This window comes from Olea europaea, chromosome 7 (assembly GCF_002742605.1).
Source record: "Olea europaea var. sylvestris chromosome 7, O_europaea_v1, whole genome shotgun sequence".
NCBI classification, from domain to species: Eukaryota; Viridiplantae; Streptophyta; class Magnoliopsida; order Lamiales; family Oleaceae; genus Olea; species Olea europaea.
This window is the reverse complement of record NC_036243.1, coordinates 1297046-1315454: the sequence shown is the minus strand read 5'-3', so window position 1 is coordinate 1315454 and position 18409 is coordinate 1297046. Positions and strand designations below refer to the sequence as shown.

General features: G+C 33.1%; 1 protein-coding gene across 1 annotated transcript; it reads left to right on the top strand.

Moving 5' to 3' along the window:
• The first annotated feature begins 3571 nt into the window (after window positions 1-3571).
• On the top strand, window positions 3572-7410 carry LOC111396641 (auxin-induced protein PCNT115-like). Its single transcript, XM_023023075.1, has 5 exons — window positions 3572-4006; window positions 4525-4725; window positions 6380-6552; window positions 6639-6741; window positions 6829-7410. The coding sequence occupies exons 1-5, from the start codon at window positions 3779-3781 to the stop codon at window positions 7168-7170; spliced, it is 1047 nt and encodes a 348-aa protein (XP_022878843.1). The 5' UTR covers window positions 3572-3778; the 3' UTR covers window positions 7171-7410.
• Window positions 7411-18409: the final 10999 nt, after the last annotated feature.

Genomic DNA, 18409 nt, shown 5'->3' with positions numbered 1-18409 from the left:
CTCTTTCTGGAAGTTGAGGCCCAAACTCCTTAACTGAGGATTTACAGGCATCGTGTACATCAGAGAATGTTTGTTTCTTTCCTAGAATGGGAATTGGATCAAATTATCCAAATGAAACCATCGAGCAGGCGGCTGTTGGATTTTCTCCGGTTTCAAGTTTGATCTTATTTTCTTTGTCCAAACGAACAATAAGTCTTTTAAAACAAAGCATTTTTCCACTGGATGGCTAATGATCCTGTGAAATTTACAGTATTTAGGATGATCGATCTTGCCAGCTTCCTCAGGTCTTTTTGGTATTGGAAGTTCGATTATTTTCTGTTCAAGGAGCTGATCTAGAATTTTAGAAACTTCAAAATTTGAGAATGGGTACTCCATTCCTTCAAGTTCTTTCAGACTCACATGACCTCTACTTTGGACTTGTCCTTTGTTAGGTCTGAACTCTAGCTTTGATTTTGGATTCGAGCTCAACCCCTGGAAAGCTATCTTTGCAGGAGCAATAGAAACTGCCATAGCTTCTTTGGACTTACTTGCCTTGGCGTCCTTGTTTATCTCCTTCTTAGGATCCCTTTTGTCACGTGGATCACTTGGTAAGTAACTCCTATGCTTCGCAATTTGGAGCTCTAGGTCATAAGCAGGTGTTGCCAATTCTTCAAATGAGTGAGCATATTTGCTTGGAGATTATAGAGTAATCCCCAATGCATGCCTTGTACACACATGTCGATAGAAGATGCTTCGCTTATCTGTTCTTTGCAATTAAGAACAAGGTTCCTCCAGAGTTTAATGTACTCCACAACAGGCTCTTCCTTGCTCTGCTTTATTCGAGCAAGTTCTGGAAGGCTGATAGTTTGTCGAGTGTTGTAGAAGCGTGTTAGGAACTCTCTTTCGAGCTGATCCCAACTATCAATTGATCCTGTCGGTAAGTCCGTGTACTATTCAAATGCAAAACCTTTGAGGGAGCGTACGAACTGCTTCACCATAGTGTCATTGTAAGTACCTGCATTATTACAAGTCTCAATAAACTTGGCAACATGTTGATTTGGATTGCCCTTTCCATCAAAAAACTGAAATTTTGGAGGTTGATAATCGAGTGACATCTTTATTGCGTCAATTTGACGACTATAGGGCTTGGCATAAACCAATGAAGATTGTAATGAACCAACATACTGGGCATGAATGGTGTCTGCAATCATATGTTGAAGTTGTTGGACGGACAGAGAGCCAACGAAGAATTGATTGGTGTCACGCAACACGTTTTGAACAACTGTTCGATCGAGCATATCTTGCTTTTGTTGGCGCTCTTGAACTTCTAGCTCTTTGACCTTGGAAGATCCTGAATTTTCTTGATCTTCTTTAGTCGGTGGATTTTAGGACTCTGGCTTGTGTATGAGTGCAGCAATCTGTGTGCATCTTTGTCTTACAATGACTTTGTTAATTTTTCAATGGCTAAAGTCCCTTGTTGAATTCAATCATCTGAGCCCGATGTCGTTTCTGTGATCATCACTGGCTCAAGTGATTCTTCAGATGAGGCATCATCTTCCCACTTTTGTTGAAAAGTGGCATGAGGGGATCCAGACAAGGATCTACCATTGGAGATGGAGCCCGAACGAGAACTTTTCGCTGAACTCTTGGTTTTTTCTATCAAATGAGAGTTTGGCTTCTTGGAGAACTTCTTCAGTAGCGTGATCAGTTGACTTTTCCCAATTTTTGTTTGGGCCCTGGTTGCACGAAAGAGTTCGACAAGTGTTTCTTCAAGATGAGTCATAGTTTGTTTCGCCTTTTCGCCTGCCATTGGTGATATTGTAGTTGAAACTTGATGATTTTGAGATTAAAAGATGAGAGGACAAGAAGGTCCCACTGGGCGTGCCAAGAAATTTGTAGAACGAAATTTCGTGTATTAAAATACAGGAATCGTTATAAATTGTATTTTGATAAATACAAATGATGTTGACCTTCTTGTAATTGCAAATTATAAAAATCCTTTGATTAATGATCTGAATATTTGAAGATGAGGGACTACGTGGCTTGAATCCTGATTTTCGAGAATTTGTTGAAAATTTGATTTGTCGAGACTTGATTTGTTCGGAACTTGAATTTTGAGGCTTGGACTTGAACTTGATTTTGATTTGATTTGAAGAAGACTTTGATCTTCTTGGACTTGAAGTGAACTTGTTTGATTCGAAGAAGATTTTAATCTTCTTAGGTTCACCGAGCTTAGGTTTTAGAGAATTTCTTCCCTTCTTTCGGCCTTGAAATTTTTTCAGCACTTCGTGGCGTTCTCTGCTTTCTTTCTTGCTTCTTCTTCACTTCTTCCCCTTGTACCCCTGTCTTATGGACAATTGGTCCTATTTATAAGGGAGAATTCGTGCTAATTTTGGTAATTACTCAATTACATTTAATTAAAAGAGATAATTGAGTAATTAAGATTTTATTTATTTGTTTGTTTGTTTTATTTGTTTATTGATTTATTTATTTAAAATGAGGTATGGGCCCTTGGCTTTATGGACTTTAGTGGATTTCAATTTAACTAGGTTAATAATTTAAATCGATTCAATTCATTTTATTTTATTTTATTTTATATCTACAATTCACTAAATGCAAAGATGAGACTTGCCAAACCAAGATGTCGACGAGAACATCTACTCAACCACAAGTTCATCTCTTACATGCTACGTTATCAAGACGTCCAAGGGTTTTCGCCCTAAAATAACTCTGTTATCAAAGGGAGTAAGTAATCTAGTCGTTCGACAAATTAAATTCATTTAATTTAAATTAAAATCGAATTTTTAGTAGATTTGATAAAAGTTATGAAATGTTTGATTTAAAAAAGGAGGGTCAAACGTTGACTAAATGGAACATTAAACTGTTAGCTCACATCAACGGGAAGCAATTCATGATAAACTTAAAATGCTATTTGTACAATTAAATTGTACATTGTTTTTGATGTAGTATGATGTGTAAAAAGTCTGAGCATTAATTTAAATAATTGTTATTCAAATAAGTAGTTAGATTAACACTCACATCACACAAGGTCAATAAATACAAAAGTATGTTGGTAGTCGTAGTGTGGGAGTTCGATTCTCGAGACATGGAATTGGACTCCTTGTAGGCGCAGTGTACAGACAACTCTTGTTCCCTGACCTGTTGGAGCACATCCCACGATTTATCTTCCTCACAAAGCTTTAGGGACAAAATGGTGGGAGATCTCAAAGTTGAGGTTCAAACCTTTTTAATAAATACAAAAGTATAAAAGCAGTGTGATTGAGCCCCTGTTTGACCCTTACTTTTTTTCAATTAAAATGGGTGGAATATTATTTTTTTGAAGAATTAGTGGTTAAAAAAGAAGAATTTTTTATTTATTTATGTATAATATTATTATATGAAAGAATGTATGTTTAAAAATAAAAGAGAGAAAAATGAAATTTAAGTTAAGGGGGCCATACGGGGCTGAATAAAGTTCATATAATATGTCTAATTGAACTTTCTTCTTCCGTGAAGTGACAAGGGGAGAGAATTCTGACATAAATGTGTATCCCTTTTCGACACTGCCGCAGATTTCAACTTTAGTCCTTTTTCCCTGTTTCTGACGTAGTCACTTACGTTAATCCTCCTACAGTATGGTCTAAAAGAAAGAAAAAGTAAGAAAATGAAATGAGAGTCAGTTGCCATGGATCAGCGGCCATCCCTTGCAGTTTTCTTTATAAATCAAGAGGAATACCTATCTTTTACCTGGAATTTCATTTCTTCCTCTACCTGAAAATACCCTTCAGATTCCAATATAATGGCAGCAGAACGCAGTGTAAAAGTGCCAAGAATCAAGCTTGGTTCACAGGGATTGGAGGTGTCTGCGCAAGGACTCGGGTGCATGGGCATGTCCGCATTCTACGGCCTGCCCAAGCCGGAACCCGACATGATCAAGCTCATTCACCATGCCATTAACTCCGGCATCACCTTCCTTGACACATCCGACGTCTATGGACCGCACACCAATGAAATCCTCCTCGGGAAGGTACAATTTCTTCCCTTATTTCCTGACTGCAATTTTTTAGCATTACGCGTTTACCGGAAAAAAAAAAGAAAAAAAAAGAAGTTTAATCCCAATCTTGAGGCTCCCGCCCCCGCCTCTAAAGTATCGTGAGGGTGAGGAATGTAAATCGCGAAATGTGACCAACAGATCAGGAAACAAGAGTTTGCCAATATACTATATCCACAAAATTTCAGGAATTGAACTCTTACACTGAGTCTTGCTGAGACTAGGTTTATCAAGAATAGTCCCGGGGGCCATTACGCGTTTATCATGTTCGACTAAATGCCGCAGCAAGGACTTCATAATACTGTAGCTTGGAGGTCTAATGGAAGCAATATAACATTGATTTAATAAATTATTTTTTAACCAATTTTCATTTTGATGGTGAAGGTAGGTCTTTTATGTACTTCCTGGAGACTATTCTTGACCTTACTATGCCTTGTTTATTTATTGTTCTGCACTGCTTCTAGTCGCCAGTTTGTAATAATCAAATTGAATAGGCTTTGAAGGATGGGATGAGGGAGAAAGTGGAGTTGGCTACAAAATTTGGGATTACATTTCAGGATAACCAGTTTTCTGTACAAGGAGACCCTGCCTATGTACGAGCTGCTTGTGAGGCCAGCTTGAAGCGGCTTGATATTGATTCCATTGATCTTTATTACCAACATCGCATTGACACCCGTGTACCTATCGAAGTCACGGTTAGCCCTTATTCTCCTTTGTTTTTATGCATCTCGTGTAACTTTAATATAATGAAACAATTGCCATTATTGATATTGAACCAATAGAAAATTCATACAAGTTAGGTCTTCTAATCAACAATTAGGCCAAAGAAAGAAGAGTTAACTTGCTCGTATTTGATTCTAAACGTTAAGGTTATTTGACGAAAGATCGCATCGAGCTCATCTTTTTCATACTTTTGAAAATAGATCATCTACACAAGTTGTAAATTTTAGTATTAGCTGCAGTCGGTGTCAATAGAATCAAGATAGAGTAGAACGAGTTTCATCCTTTAATCTAGAGAGGGATATGTGACCGGATTCATGGCAAACCTAGTTAATTGATATGGCATCCTAAGATACATTTACAATATTTTACAGTTTTATGACTTATAATTTCGTATTTTCACTTGATCTTGATGATGCAAAGTTAGCATTTTCTTATCTGTGCATTAATCAGCTACGGTCAACAGTCGTCCTTGTTCCTTACCTACACAGTAGTAGCAACCTTGTTTAGTCTATTGATGAATATTGAAACAGAATTCAGTAATCCAGTTGACATAAATGTCGTGTAATTTTCGTTCTCTCAGATCGCCTTTTCAAGGAAATAAAAACCAAATAATTTCTTAAATTACGAAGCATATAAAGACACCTTTTTTGATGTATCGTATCAATTATTATACAGAAAATATTCTATGTGGGTTGCTTTGTTTTGATTGTTTGTCATGTCTATATGGTTCCCAACTCCAAATTATGCCCTTCCATTCTGCTAATATACAGATATTTTCTCCCACTTGGGAACTAATAAATAAAACTTTGTTGTCTAATGCAATAGCATGCTAAATCTTATTTCTGATAAAATACTCTGGTTCAGTTACACAAATCATTTTTCTCCACTTTGTTTTATAAAGCATTGCATCTTCTGGAAGGTTCAGTAAAATCATCACTTTTATAATCTCATTAAACCATGTTATTATAGGTTCGATAGCAGAAATCATTTTTCGTTACTTGGCTTTACGAGCATTGCATCTTCTGAAAGGTCCAGTATAATCATTACTTCTGTAATTCAATTAATCCGTGTCATTTATGGTCTTCCTTTCTATTGACTAACCTGTTCAACTAGAATGACATCAATTTATTGAATACGAACTTCCTTGGAGCTAACCAACGACACTGCCATGTGAGGTCATATAGAATTGAATACTTATTTAGCTAGTTAACTTTTCACCACAGTTTTATTTCTTAGTTTCTAGTTTTGGTTTCGACCTGGGATAAGAGTTAGGAGTTAGTGGATTACCACATGTTAACCAAACTAGGAATCTATACATTACCCTTGTTAGAAGTTTGCAAGATGCGAGGACTTCTACAGTATGATGTTTCTTGCTGATAATTGGATTTGAAATTGTATTATACCTAATAACCTATTTTTAAATAGGATTTGATAATGTCGAATTGCATGCTAAAGAATTACCTTCTCACCGAACGCATAACGTTTTGATGTCAAGAGTTGGAAGCAGAAACATACCTTCTACTTGTGTATTTACAGTTATAGATCTCATTTGTAATCTTCAACTTGATTCCACACGTTTCTTACTTAAGTCCCTTCTTATTCCCTTTTGATATCTCTTTATGCAAGATTGGAGAACTAAAGAAACTAGTGGAAGAAGGTAAGATAAAATATATAGGCCTATCAGAGGCCTCGGCTTCAACAATCAGAAGAGCACATGCTGTTCATCCAATAACAGCAGTGCAGTTGGAGTGGTCTTTATGGTCAAGAGATGTGGAGAAAGAAATAATTCCTACTTGCAGGTTTGATGATTATTGTTATAATTTTTTTATTTTTTAAGCCAGTAAGCAATATAATTTCTAACACTATCGTTAGTTCAATTGTTTAGAGAACTTGGCATTGGAATAGTAGCATATAGTCCTCTTGGACGGGGATTCTTGTCCTCCGGTCCAAAACTAGTTGAAACTTTATCTGAAGGGGACTCTCGAAAGGTTGGTTTGTTCCCTCTCCCAAAATGTTATTTTTTTACTAGGTGTGGTTGTAGTTTCGATGTTGAAAGATGTGTTTTGTGTCTATAGGAGTATTTTCCAAGATTCCAATCCCAGAATCTGGAGCATAATAAGAGTTTGTTCGAGAGAGTCAATGATATGGCAAATAGAAAGGGGTGCACCCCTTCACAGCTAGCTTTAGCATGGATCCGTCATCAAGGAATCGATGTGTGTCCCATACCTGGTACCACGAAAATCGAGAATCTCAATAAAAACATCGAAGCGTTGTCTGTGAAACTGACGAAAGAAGACATGGCTGAACTCGAATCTATTGCTTCAACTGATGCGGTCAAGGGCGATAGATATGGACCTGGTTTGGGTACATGGGAGCATTCTGACACTCCTCTTTTGTCAACTTGGAAAGTTGCATGAAGACATTATTTCTGTGTGCTAATATTACCTTATTGAGATGGAGAAATAAAATTGGTACTGCGACATGTAGTGAGTGAGCAGTTTCCATTACTGGAAATTGTTTGCCTCTACAACATATGTGTGTCTAATGCTCTTATGTTGTTTGTTATCAAATGTGGGCTTGTTAGAGCTTTCAAGGAATAGTTTTAACCTTGTAAATCGAACATGCACTAGAAGAAAGAATGTCTCCAATTTCCACTACACGTGTTTCTGTCTGAAAGGACAAATGTAGATGAAAAGCTGAAAATGAAAATGACCCAAAGATATACGTATGAAAGGATGAAAACATGGTTGACATCAACCATGTTGTCAAGAATTGATTGGATGAAAAAACTGTTTTATTTTGAAATTCTCCAATGATGTAATGACATCATGACAAAGTGTAAAAAATAGTGTAAAATATGATGTATGCTAAGCATGATTGCACTCTACTAATCTTACACATAAATGGATTATTAGAAGAAGCATTAGCATCAAAAGACACAAAAGAAGGGTACAGTAAGGGATAAAATTAATAAAGTTGGTTCATTTTCTGGTGTAGTGGTAATGGCAACTTTATTATGCCTGTGTTGATGTTGCTGCTTGAGACAGTATTCTCGCGCAATAATGAAACCTAAGAAATGGCTCAAGAATCAAGATTACTCGGTTTGGGCACACAAAAAAGCTGAAAATAGGAAAGAATTTACAACCAGTCTAGATGTACAGAAAAGTTGTTTACATAACTTCTACGGCCAATACACGACAGTGGGGTGGGTGATTTATTTTTTACAATAAAATATTCACATGGAGCCCACCTCCACGTGAGAGTTTTATGAAACATCTGGCAATTATTGTTCTGTACACATGAAATTACTCAAGAATTTATCCTGTTTTCCAAAGTCACCAATCAATGTTATTTATAAAATTTGATAAGAAAGAATTGGAAAAAAGAAAAGAAAGAAAATCATTCCCCAAAAACAATAGACAAAAAGAATCAAGAAATGATTTTCTGATCACATTTTGTTGTCACGAGGATTTAGTTATTTTGGATCTTTTCACATAATTCTGAACCTAATGGTGAGACACAAAAAAATAAAAAATATATAAAATCGTGTAGACTACTTGAAATTTAATCGGAACAAGACTAACTTTATCATTTTCAAACAAACTGATTTCCACCTTCTTAATACAAACTTGGCAAATAGTAAGTCAAAAATATGCAAAACAAATACTGTAATGTGCTGAAGAAGTGAAGGAGGAGAGAGATAACAACAGAGCTACATGTATAGAAGCCCTTTGCACAGAATTTAATCAGACAACAGACAACATGGGTTGGTGGGTATTTTTTGGCATTATTTTATCATCTACATGGGGGCCCACCATGTGAGTAATCTGGTGAACTTCTGTAGCCTCCCTTCTGTACGAAAGGGCTTAAACCGAGAGATAATAGCATTGGCATTTGGCACTGTAGCATCTACTATTTTCATGTCCATTTTGGTACCTTAAAGTTTATCAAAAAGGGAACAAATTTCCACACAAAAAAATAGGGAAGAAAACTCAAATGTTTAGGCAATATTCATGTTCAATGTGCAGGATTAAGGGAGATAAATTAGACACAAAAGAAAGAACAAAACCCCAATTTTGTATAACTCACATTTTAGCCAAAAGATGAAAAATTAACTTTATAATCAGAAGACACATGTTCTATCTGATCTTGGAGTTCATCTCACTAGTGCAACGCCTTTTCATTGTGATAATGATGATGCTAATTAGATTAACTTACTTCTCTAGATAATTTTATTACCACATTTGATCAGGGCCGGTCCTGTGATTGTAGGGGCCCAAGGCGAACTCCATAAATTGAGCCCCCAAAATCAACATAAATCAAAATCCAACGGTGTACTATACAGCCAATTGCTAACTTAAAACTTAACGTAAAAGATATTTACAAAATATCTCAATTATGGGAGGATTCTTCTACGTTAATTAGTGGGTTTTACCAACCAAAAAAAAAAGAAGAAGAAGAAGAAAACATGGGAAAAAAATAATTTTGGACTCCCTTGAAGAGCTGGGCCTGAGGTAGTGGCTTGTTGAGCCTATGCTCAGGTTCGGCTCTGCATTTGATTCTGCGCCCGTGCTGATCCGAGCAAGACTCAAAATCTTTATCTTTCGATTAACTGAATGTCACAATTACCCCCTTGTTCCAGGCCATTGCACAAACCAAAAACCCTTTTATCTAGCATTAATTGAAAAGCCCGGGTGAAAGCACAAAAGGAGAAAGTGGGGAAAGTAACTCACAAATTCTATGTGCATGATAATAAGATAGAATAACAAAGCAAATCTATCCTCTCGAAATTTTATAGAATAATATTATCTAGTGATAAGAATTTTGACCTAGGTGCTTTTTAAATCATTGATGGACTAAAGAGAAAATAAGTGCTTAATGCAATATTTTTATTTGGATCAAATAATTAAATATTTTAGGGCTAAGAGTTAATCTCGTATTAAATGATGCACTATGGCTCGAGAAGAGTTAATCCAAATAAGTTGGACTCAAGATATTGTAGTAAAAAAAAGTCATCTTTAATTAAAAGTAATGAAGTGAATTAATAATTTAAAAGAAATAGGCGGCCATGATTACGTGTTTGTATATATGCTTATGTACTAATTAAGCCCCGATGTCCATTAAAAAGAGGTTTTTTTTTTTTTTTTTTGGTGGAGAAAATGAGTTTTGGAATAGTGATTTTTAGAGCAGTGTGGTAAAAAAGTAGCAAAAAATTTTGGATTTACGTGCAAAATATTTTATTATATGAATGTATGATTGAAAATGAATTTTAGCAAAAAAGAGTTTTTGGAGAATGATAAACAAACATATGCTAAGTGATTCGGATAAAAGTTAAATTTAGTTTACTTTATTATTATATATGTACCAGTCAATGTCTATTTTATTGATTTATTTAATTATGTTATAGAAATTGTATGTATTTTACTAGGTATTGTTAAATACTCACTCTTACAAAATTTACAGTTAGTTCAGTCGATAAAATTTGTTACATAATGGTGATGAGGATTGTCAACATGATTTGAAGACAATAGACTCGTTAAATTTTCCATTATTTAGTTTATTATTTATAGTTAATTCCATTCGATCAAAAGTCATTTCGAAAAGATATAAATTTAATGTTTTGGTCAGCATATAGCTATTATTTATCATTGAAATGAAGGAATTTTTTTATTTGTATGTTTCCTCATTTACGTGAAGAAAATCAATTTTTTAGTAACACTCTAGGATCTATAAAAATTAGTCTATATTTTGTGTGAAATGTCTGTAACCGTATGAACACCGAAAGAAAGAAAAATGGCACTGTTATGATGAATAATGACCATTCGTCGCCTGCTTCTTGCCCACTCCCACGTACACACGTTTTTCTTTGAAGTCTATATGTCGAATCTTGAATTCTATCTTAAAATACCAATGTTAAGAGGGAGTAGTTTACATCATCACACGTTGATTATTATTTTCATATTTATGCAAAGTAGGACGTGCCCACTTGTCTTAGAATCCAACATTTGAACATAGAATTGCTCATTGAAGCTTTGGGTTAAATTGTTTTTTTATTTTATAAGGTCAGTCATTATGTCGTTAGTATTATATTTAACTGATGTTACCTTTAACGCTACAATAATTCTATAGTTAATTTCCGGATGCTAATATTGCTAAAAAGTTTACATATGACATCGCGGGATGGAGCTTAGATGGCACCTTAGCTTTTTGGCTATCACATGAATATTTAATTTTTATGTACCAGTTTGCCATCGTGTTGCAAAGGCTTTAAAGGGTGGAAAGAGGGATTTTCAAACAATTAAATGTAGAAAATTTGTGACAGTACGATGTCTTAAAGTAAAGTTGTTCATCGGTAACAGTTGTGATCTCTTTGAAGAATTACTTCTAGGATACAATGATTGAATCACTACAACAATCATAAGCAATTTCCAAAACTCTCAAATTTTGCTTAGAACAAAATAAAATTAAAATTTCTAGAATTGATTTTGCCTAAAATTGCATAAGACGTGTGGTTGATTTCAACTAGGAATTGTTACTTCCCAATAATAATTCATAATTCAATAAAATAAAACTGTTAATTTTATTATATTACTAACTTATCCCATCCAACTACTATATTTTACTAGCTAGTTTGACATTAATAAAAATTGTGGAAATTACCAAAATAGTCAATTTTTGGCTTTGTATTTACAAAAATATCACATTTTTTAAGTTTTTGCAAGATTGTTAATTTTGGAAAAATTTGGACATTTTTGTCCATTTAGACAATTCAAATACCCTACATGTCTTTCATTAAAAATTGATTTTACTAGATGGAAAAATAGTACAAAAAACTTTAACACACGCATCAAATGCTCTTACTTCACTATTTAATATATATAGCCCTTGTTTGAGCTCCATTCTTTCCAAAAAAAATATATTCTTAAACAGTGTTTCGACATCATTTCAACCACACATTCTTCAATAAAATAACATTACACGTAAATTGAAAATTTTTCCTTATTTTTTAACAATACATTTTTCATTAATACACTATTTAAAAATTCATTTTCTCCCCAAAAATAGGGCTCAAACAAGGGCATATATCTTCTCATTCTCTCTCATTCCCTAAAAGGTAAAAATCCTATCATTCTCTCTCTCATTCCCTAAATTTAAACGGCTCAATTTCCTCTTGCTCAAGGTCACTGGCGACACTAAAGTCCTCCATTTTTGTCCAGGCTTGAAGCCAAATGACCGTTAATCAGTCCATCGTCGACAAAAATCACCATTAATCTCTTGAGGTTTCATTTTTCTTTCTTTTTGCATTCGTTGCTCTCTTTTCTTCTAATTTTTCAAATTTAGGTGTATTTATTTTTTTATTCTTCACAATTTTGGTCCGAATTGGTAGAATATGTCTCATTTTTTGGTCTATTTTTCTAGTACTATGAAAATGTTAGCATTTTGGTTTATGTAAGTTATCTATGAATTTATTTCTTACAATTATGTTTTTCATTTTTCTTTCATGTAAATAATGTTATTGGTCATTAAGGGGCAAATTGAGTTTGAGCTTAATTTTTGAGTTTGTGAAATGAGCTAAAATTGAATTTGGTATATTCTGGTCAACATGCACAAATAAGCTCGGTTGAATGTGTCTTTATATGATTATTCCGGGTTATTTGAATGTTGTTTGAAGTGTTGGATCATTCAATTTTCATTCTTGAAAATGTTTTCGCATTTATATATAAAACTTATGCTGAGTATATGAAAAATAGTGCTATTGGAAGCTATAAGTATAACACATATCATGTTTGTCATAACTTGACCCTTCATGTCTTGAAAAACCAATATGAATGTGAAATGTAATGTCCATTCTGACAGTAACGAAATCATCTGTTGACAGTTGAACTGTTGTTCTCGACAGTTAGGCTTTGAAATTCTCGACAGTTGATTGCAGAAGCCAAATTTTGTTAAGCTTCTCTTCTACGTGTGATTTTGGGGGTTGAAATGTATAACATATCATTTGAGCACCATTATTACTTCATAAATTATAGACATAATAGTTATGAATCCATCTGTAGAGATAAACTGTCATTCTAGATAGAGAAGTCACCAATCCAAAAGGTGCTTGCTTGGACTACCAGAGGGTCCATCGGCTAGCTAGATAAATGAGGGGATTGATATGTATCATCACTTTAATTTAAAAACGCATTTATCTCACTGTTTGAAGTTTTTATCTTCATGATTTCAAACATGGTTGTTTCGTATGAAGATACTGACCTGATATGTGGTAGCCCAAACTACCAAAAGGTCCATTGACTAGATGGGTAAAAAAGGCAATTGGCATGTGTTACTACTTTCAGTTTTAAAAAATAAATATTAGAATGTTTTGATTTCTTAACCTTAGCATTTGAAACTTGATTATTTCGTATGAAAGTGTCGAACCAAAATGTACATGATCGGACAGTGGGATAGTTATACAATGTCAAATTCTTATATTTTACGTTAAATATGTTCAGTTGAAGATAAACGTATCATTTCAATGTTATATTTTAATTTTTGGTAGAATCTGTTATTTTCTTCCATTATTAAATTTTGGTACCTAATACAACTCAAACTATTTTTGCATAGGAGTATACACTGATGTTTTATTGGCATCAACCATACCCGTTCAAGGTGACGATGATGTTAACGCAAATATGCAACGATCGACATGTGTTCGAGTGCCTGCTGCTTTGACTAGACCTTCATTCACAAGGAGTAGCGAATAGAAAGTCAACAAACGTTAAATTAAGCAACATATCAGATACATTGTATGAGTTAACTAGGGAAATAGTCACATATTCTCAAAAATAATATAACAGTTGTTTTTTAAGTAGTCAATGACATGTCGTGACCAAGTGTTGAGGATGACTGTCGAAAATTATTCATACAATTTTTCATGACCAAGTGTCGAGGATAATAGAAACAATCCGTCGGAACGCCAAATGAAATGTCAGGCTGTCATGCAATATGTTGTTTATGAATCCGTATTTTACTTATGAATCTGCGAATGATGTGAGAATGATAATGATGATGTGAGTTGAAGATAGTAATGTAAGTTGATAATGTGCTGAGGAACACCGTAAGTTGAAAATACATTTACACAAGATATGTGCGCTCTAATGAAATCAATAGGTTATAAACATGATAAAAAAGAATAAAGATAACGAAAACGAAAACGTTAAATTGTTGATTTTTTTCAAAGTACAAAAAATACTCCAATAGTTCAATCCAATTTTGTAATTCCTTATTTTCTCCATAGTAATACGATATAACATTAGTGGCGTTTGTCATTTACGCGTCGATTGAGTCCATTATTTACAACTTACAAATAATGTGTTTTGTGGGAATTAAAATTAGATTTTTTATTGGATTGTAATAGCAGCTTTTGAATGGTGTGGTTGAATTATTTTTAACAATAGTAGAGTTTGATAATGATGACATAAGGAGCAATAATGACTGCAAACGATAATGACAAAAAAACTACAATATAACTTGATAATGTACATTGTAGTAGGGGGAACATTGGACATACAATGTCAGCAACGACATTGAGCGACTATTTAAGAAACTTGTATTACATTGGGGGTTGAACAAACTTTTCCCTATGCGACATGATAAATCTCAAGTGATGACTCATACTTGAAATGTTAAGATTGCAAATGTGAGAATTTTGCACATTCCATATGTCGACATTTAATATCATTAAATTGGAGTTTTCGAATATTTGGATCCATATAATAGTAAAAAGGAAAATAAAGGGTTTCAACTGTTTTCAAGTGTTGAAGTCAACAGTTAAATTGTTTATCTTGATAGTGAGTAAATGTCGACTTCGACGGTTCAAGTGTCTAACCCGACAATTTCGACGATACTACTCGACAGTTGAACTGCCAAAAATTTCTAAGAAGCTTGAAAACCATGTTTTTTGGAAGTTATTGAAAATATTAATGGTGATAATCAACTCTCAACTACAACATCACAATATCTTTCCACAACTAAATAATGAATGACTCAATACTATATTAAATATGAAATCTTTCAAAATTTTTAATAGGATGTTAGTATTTTTTCCCTTTGAAAAATATATCAAAAATAAAACATATTAATGAATAAGAGATTCAAAAAGTTCAATTAAATATAACCACGTTGAGGGCTGTAAGCAAAAATTGAAAAATCGAACCGAAACCGCATTTTAGAAACCATCGGTTTGGCGCCACTTGGACCCGATCAACGAAATGGTTTTTGAGTCAAATCAAACCGGTCAAAATGGTTTGGTTTAGGTTTGAAAATTTTAATTGCGTTTAAAATCAAATCAGACCTACAAAAAAAAATATAAAAATAAAAAATTGAAAAAATGAATTTTTTTTAAAAATTCATTCAAATATGTAAAATTCAATAATTTTGTCATTTGTGGGTATTTTTGTCAATTTCTAATTTTCTAATATAGATATATTATTATCCAATAATCCTAATTTATATATAATAATCTCAAGACTAACATAATCTATAAAAAAAACCCTTTTCCTCTTCAGAATTTAGATGAACTTCAGTCGACACTCAACACAGTCTTGATCCACTAGCACCACACACTTCTTTTTTTCAAAATTTTCACACCTCTTCAAAGTTGAATTGAAGTCCATTATACCAAATTTGAGATAAAGAGATCCTAGACCTTCAGTGATAATATTTGCTTCGAATAAAGTTTCAGATCAGTAATTTTTTTGGAGCACAATAAGGTAAGAATTTGAAATTAAATGTGTTTCGTAATATCATATAAACGTAAATTTGTGTAATTGTTATGTTTAGATATTATAAACAATAGCTAAATTATTGTGGTTGATTATTATTTTTATCTATTCAGTTACCTTTTTTTCAAATATGATGATCACGAGGTCTTATTGGATTTCATTATATTTTTTGGACCTTATATCTAGTTTAGTAGACTTGTATTGTAACGTTATTGTATCGTCATTAGCCTAAAAAATGTGAACAAAAATGAAAAAAACTATGGTTTAGCTTATTGCGATTTTACCTTGATTTAATTGGTATTTAAATTTATAGTAGATATATTTAGCCCATGTTTGAGCCACATTTTTCATATCATGATAATGAAAAATTTGACTGTTGGAAAGGAGGTTGAGTCCCACACATGAAATAGCAGGTCAACAAAGGCGGCTGAACTTGGGAGATAACAGTCCAAATTTTCATTTTTTTGTCCCAAAAATTTGGTTCAAACAACGGCTTAGTTTGTTTTTAATTTATTGCTAGTAAGATATAAATATATATTAAATTTAATGAATTAATAACATAAAAGTAGATAGGCAAAAAATTATATGGTGAAACCGGCGGTTTAAAATCGGACTAAACTGTTAGGTTTAGGTTTGAGTTTTTTTTTCAAACCGTTCAAAATGGTTTGGTTTAAGTTTTGATTTTTTTTTCAAATCGGTTTAAACGGTTTGACTTAAAAATCTGTCAAAAATCGATAAAATCGAACCGCTTACACTCCTACATGTTGTATTAAACATCTAAAGGAGGAAACTATGAAATGAAAATATAAACAATTTCTAGTAGCTCACCTTTGATATTGATCAATAGCTTTCCCTTGTTGATAATGCAATGAAGATGAGGAAGAAGAATATAGGGTTTGCGTGTTTTTTTAAACTTTTTACCCATTTTTTTAACAAAAATTCATATTATACAATATAATATTTATATCTTAAATGTTTAAAATATATAAAATAAATCATCACATCACAATATTAATTGCATTCAAACTAAGCATTTATTGCTCCTAAAAAGGTGTCATAAAGGGTAAAGTGGACATTTTCATAAAAAAAGTAACATTTTTGGAGGAAATTGGTGCAAATAAATTTTTTTTTTTTTTTTTATGCATTTTCAATTTTAGTGACATTTATGTAAATTCCCTAATAAATTTGAACATAATTGAGAAGAACTAACGTTAATAAAAAATGTTTATTTTAATAAAAAACGTTCAAGGTCCTAAGGCTAAATCTTAAGCTTTAAAATATTCACAATGAGTGTGATTTGGATCATTGACCTCCAACATAAATTCTACATATTTTATCACTCGATCAACTATCTCAATATAATTATTTTCTTTCTTTTTATTTATATATTACCAACATCACATTGATTCATGTTTGGCTATTGAAGTCACTATTAACCCTTTAATTCCCTCTAAGAACCTCATGATTTAGATTTACCAACTTTGATTGCAACTAGTTCAACAAGCATTGAATTGAGCGTAAAGGTTCGTTTTTGAAGCTTGGATTGATTTATTAGTAAATTTAAAATTGAGGTTAAGTTTTGTGTGATTTCGTGATGAGCCTAAGATGAATGATCATTTATCCAATTTATTATGAGCTGAAATCTAGTTTTTGGGTGCCTTTTTATATATTTTTTACTATTTATTATCTTATTGAACCGATCTTGAGTTAATCTTGATAAATTGATTAACTTTAAACATTGTAGAAGTCAAAGCAATAGCTGAAGATCAATGGGGAAACCATGCCATGCAAAAGAACACTTCCCTTGAAAAGTAATGCTCCAACGAAATGAAAAGCAGTTTTGTAATAAGGAATAAATAATGCCGATTTACCAAAATTTGTCGATAATGCTAAAATTGGAATAAGAATTCTAACCATTTTAGTAATTTTAGGATAAAGTCTATGCCAAAGTCAAATATGGTAACATGGGCATTGGGAGACTTCAAATGAATTAAGCTGCTTCTGTCAAAGCAGCTGCTTGAAAGGGAAAACAGAGGAGCGGATGGATCGATTTCATTGGCCGGCAAAAACTGTTTTTCTTAATGACAAATCAATACTTGACACCTCTGCTTCTGTTATGCCATCTGTCAATGTAGCAGAACTTGACTTCGGATACTCCTCCCTCGTCAACTTGGAAAGCAACTGCACCTAGACTAGCTTGGTAATTCTGCCATCACGTAAATTTCTAATGTTATTTCTCTTTTTCAACTTCTCGTGTCCTCTTACGTAAGCAAAATGAAAGTTGAGGGGGGAGGGGGTGAATTTCAATTATGGTCACTGAACTTTTAGAGAAATTCCAGTTAGACTCATAAACAGTAATTTGCCTTAATCGGTTCCCTATACTTCAATTTAGATACGTATTGGGTCATTGGACTAAATTTTTTTTGGTAAATGTCAAACTCTATCTTCCAGACTTATAGAATACTTGAGGTCATATTGCATTTGATTTTCGTGTGGCATGTCAATTTACTATTATGTTACGTCCTAAAGGTGATAAAGTGGATTAAAACAAAAGATTTAATTATTAACTTTCGCTTATATTAAAATATGGAGATTTTAATCTCTATCAAACAGGGATTAAATAATTACCATAATTTTAATATTGTGATTTTCATTTTTAGGGTAATCGAAATGATTACTTGAATGATCGATTATAATATGGATGCCGGCGTAAATTTCGTTAGTTTGGGAATATAGAAGATGAAATGTGATATAATGGTGTAATGTGAAACTAAATCAAAGTTTAGTGACCTAATTGAAATAAATTAATATTTAGTGGAATAGTTGTGATTCTAGAAAGAAAAATAAGACGAGATTAACCCAGCTACAAACAATAATTATGTCTAGTGTA

Excerpts from the sequence above, each read along its gene's own strand:
- LOC111396641 (XM_023023075.1), top strand. The coding sequence starts at position 3,779 with ATGGCAGCAGAACGCAGTGTAAAAGTGCCAAGAATCAAGCTTGGTTCA. Across the intron at positions 4,726-6,379 it reads GTGTACCTATCGAAGTCACG|ATTGGAGAACTAAAGAAACT; the intron begins GTTAGCCCTTAT and ends TCTTTATGCAAG. Across the intron at positions 6,553-6,638 it reads GAAATAATTCCTACTTGCAG|AGAACTTGGCATTGGAATAG; the intron begins GTTTGATGATTA and ends TCAATTGTTTAG.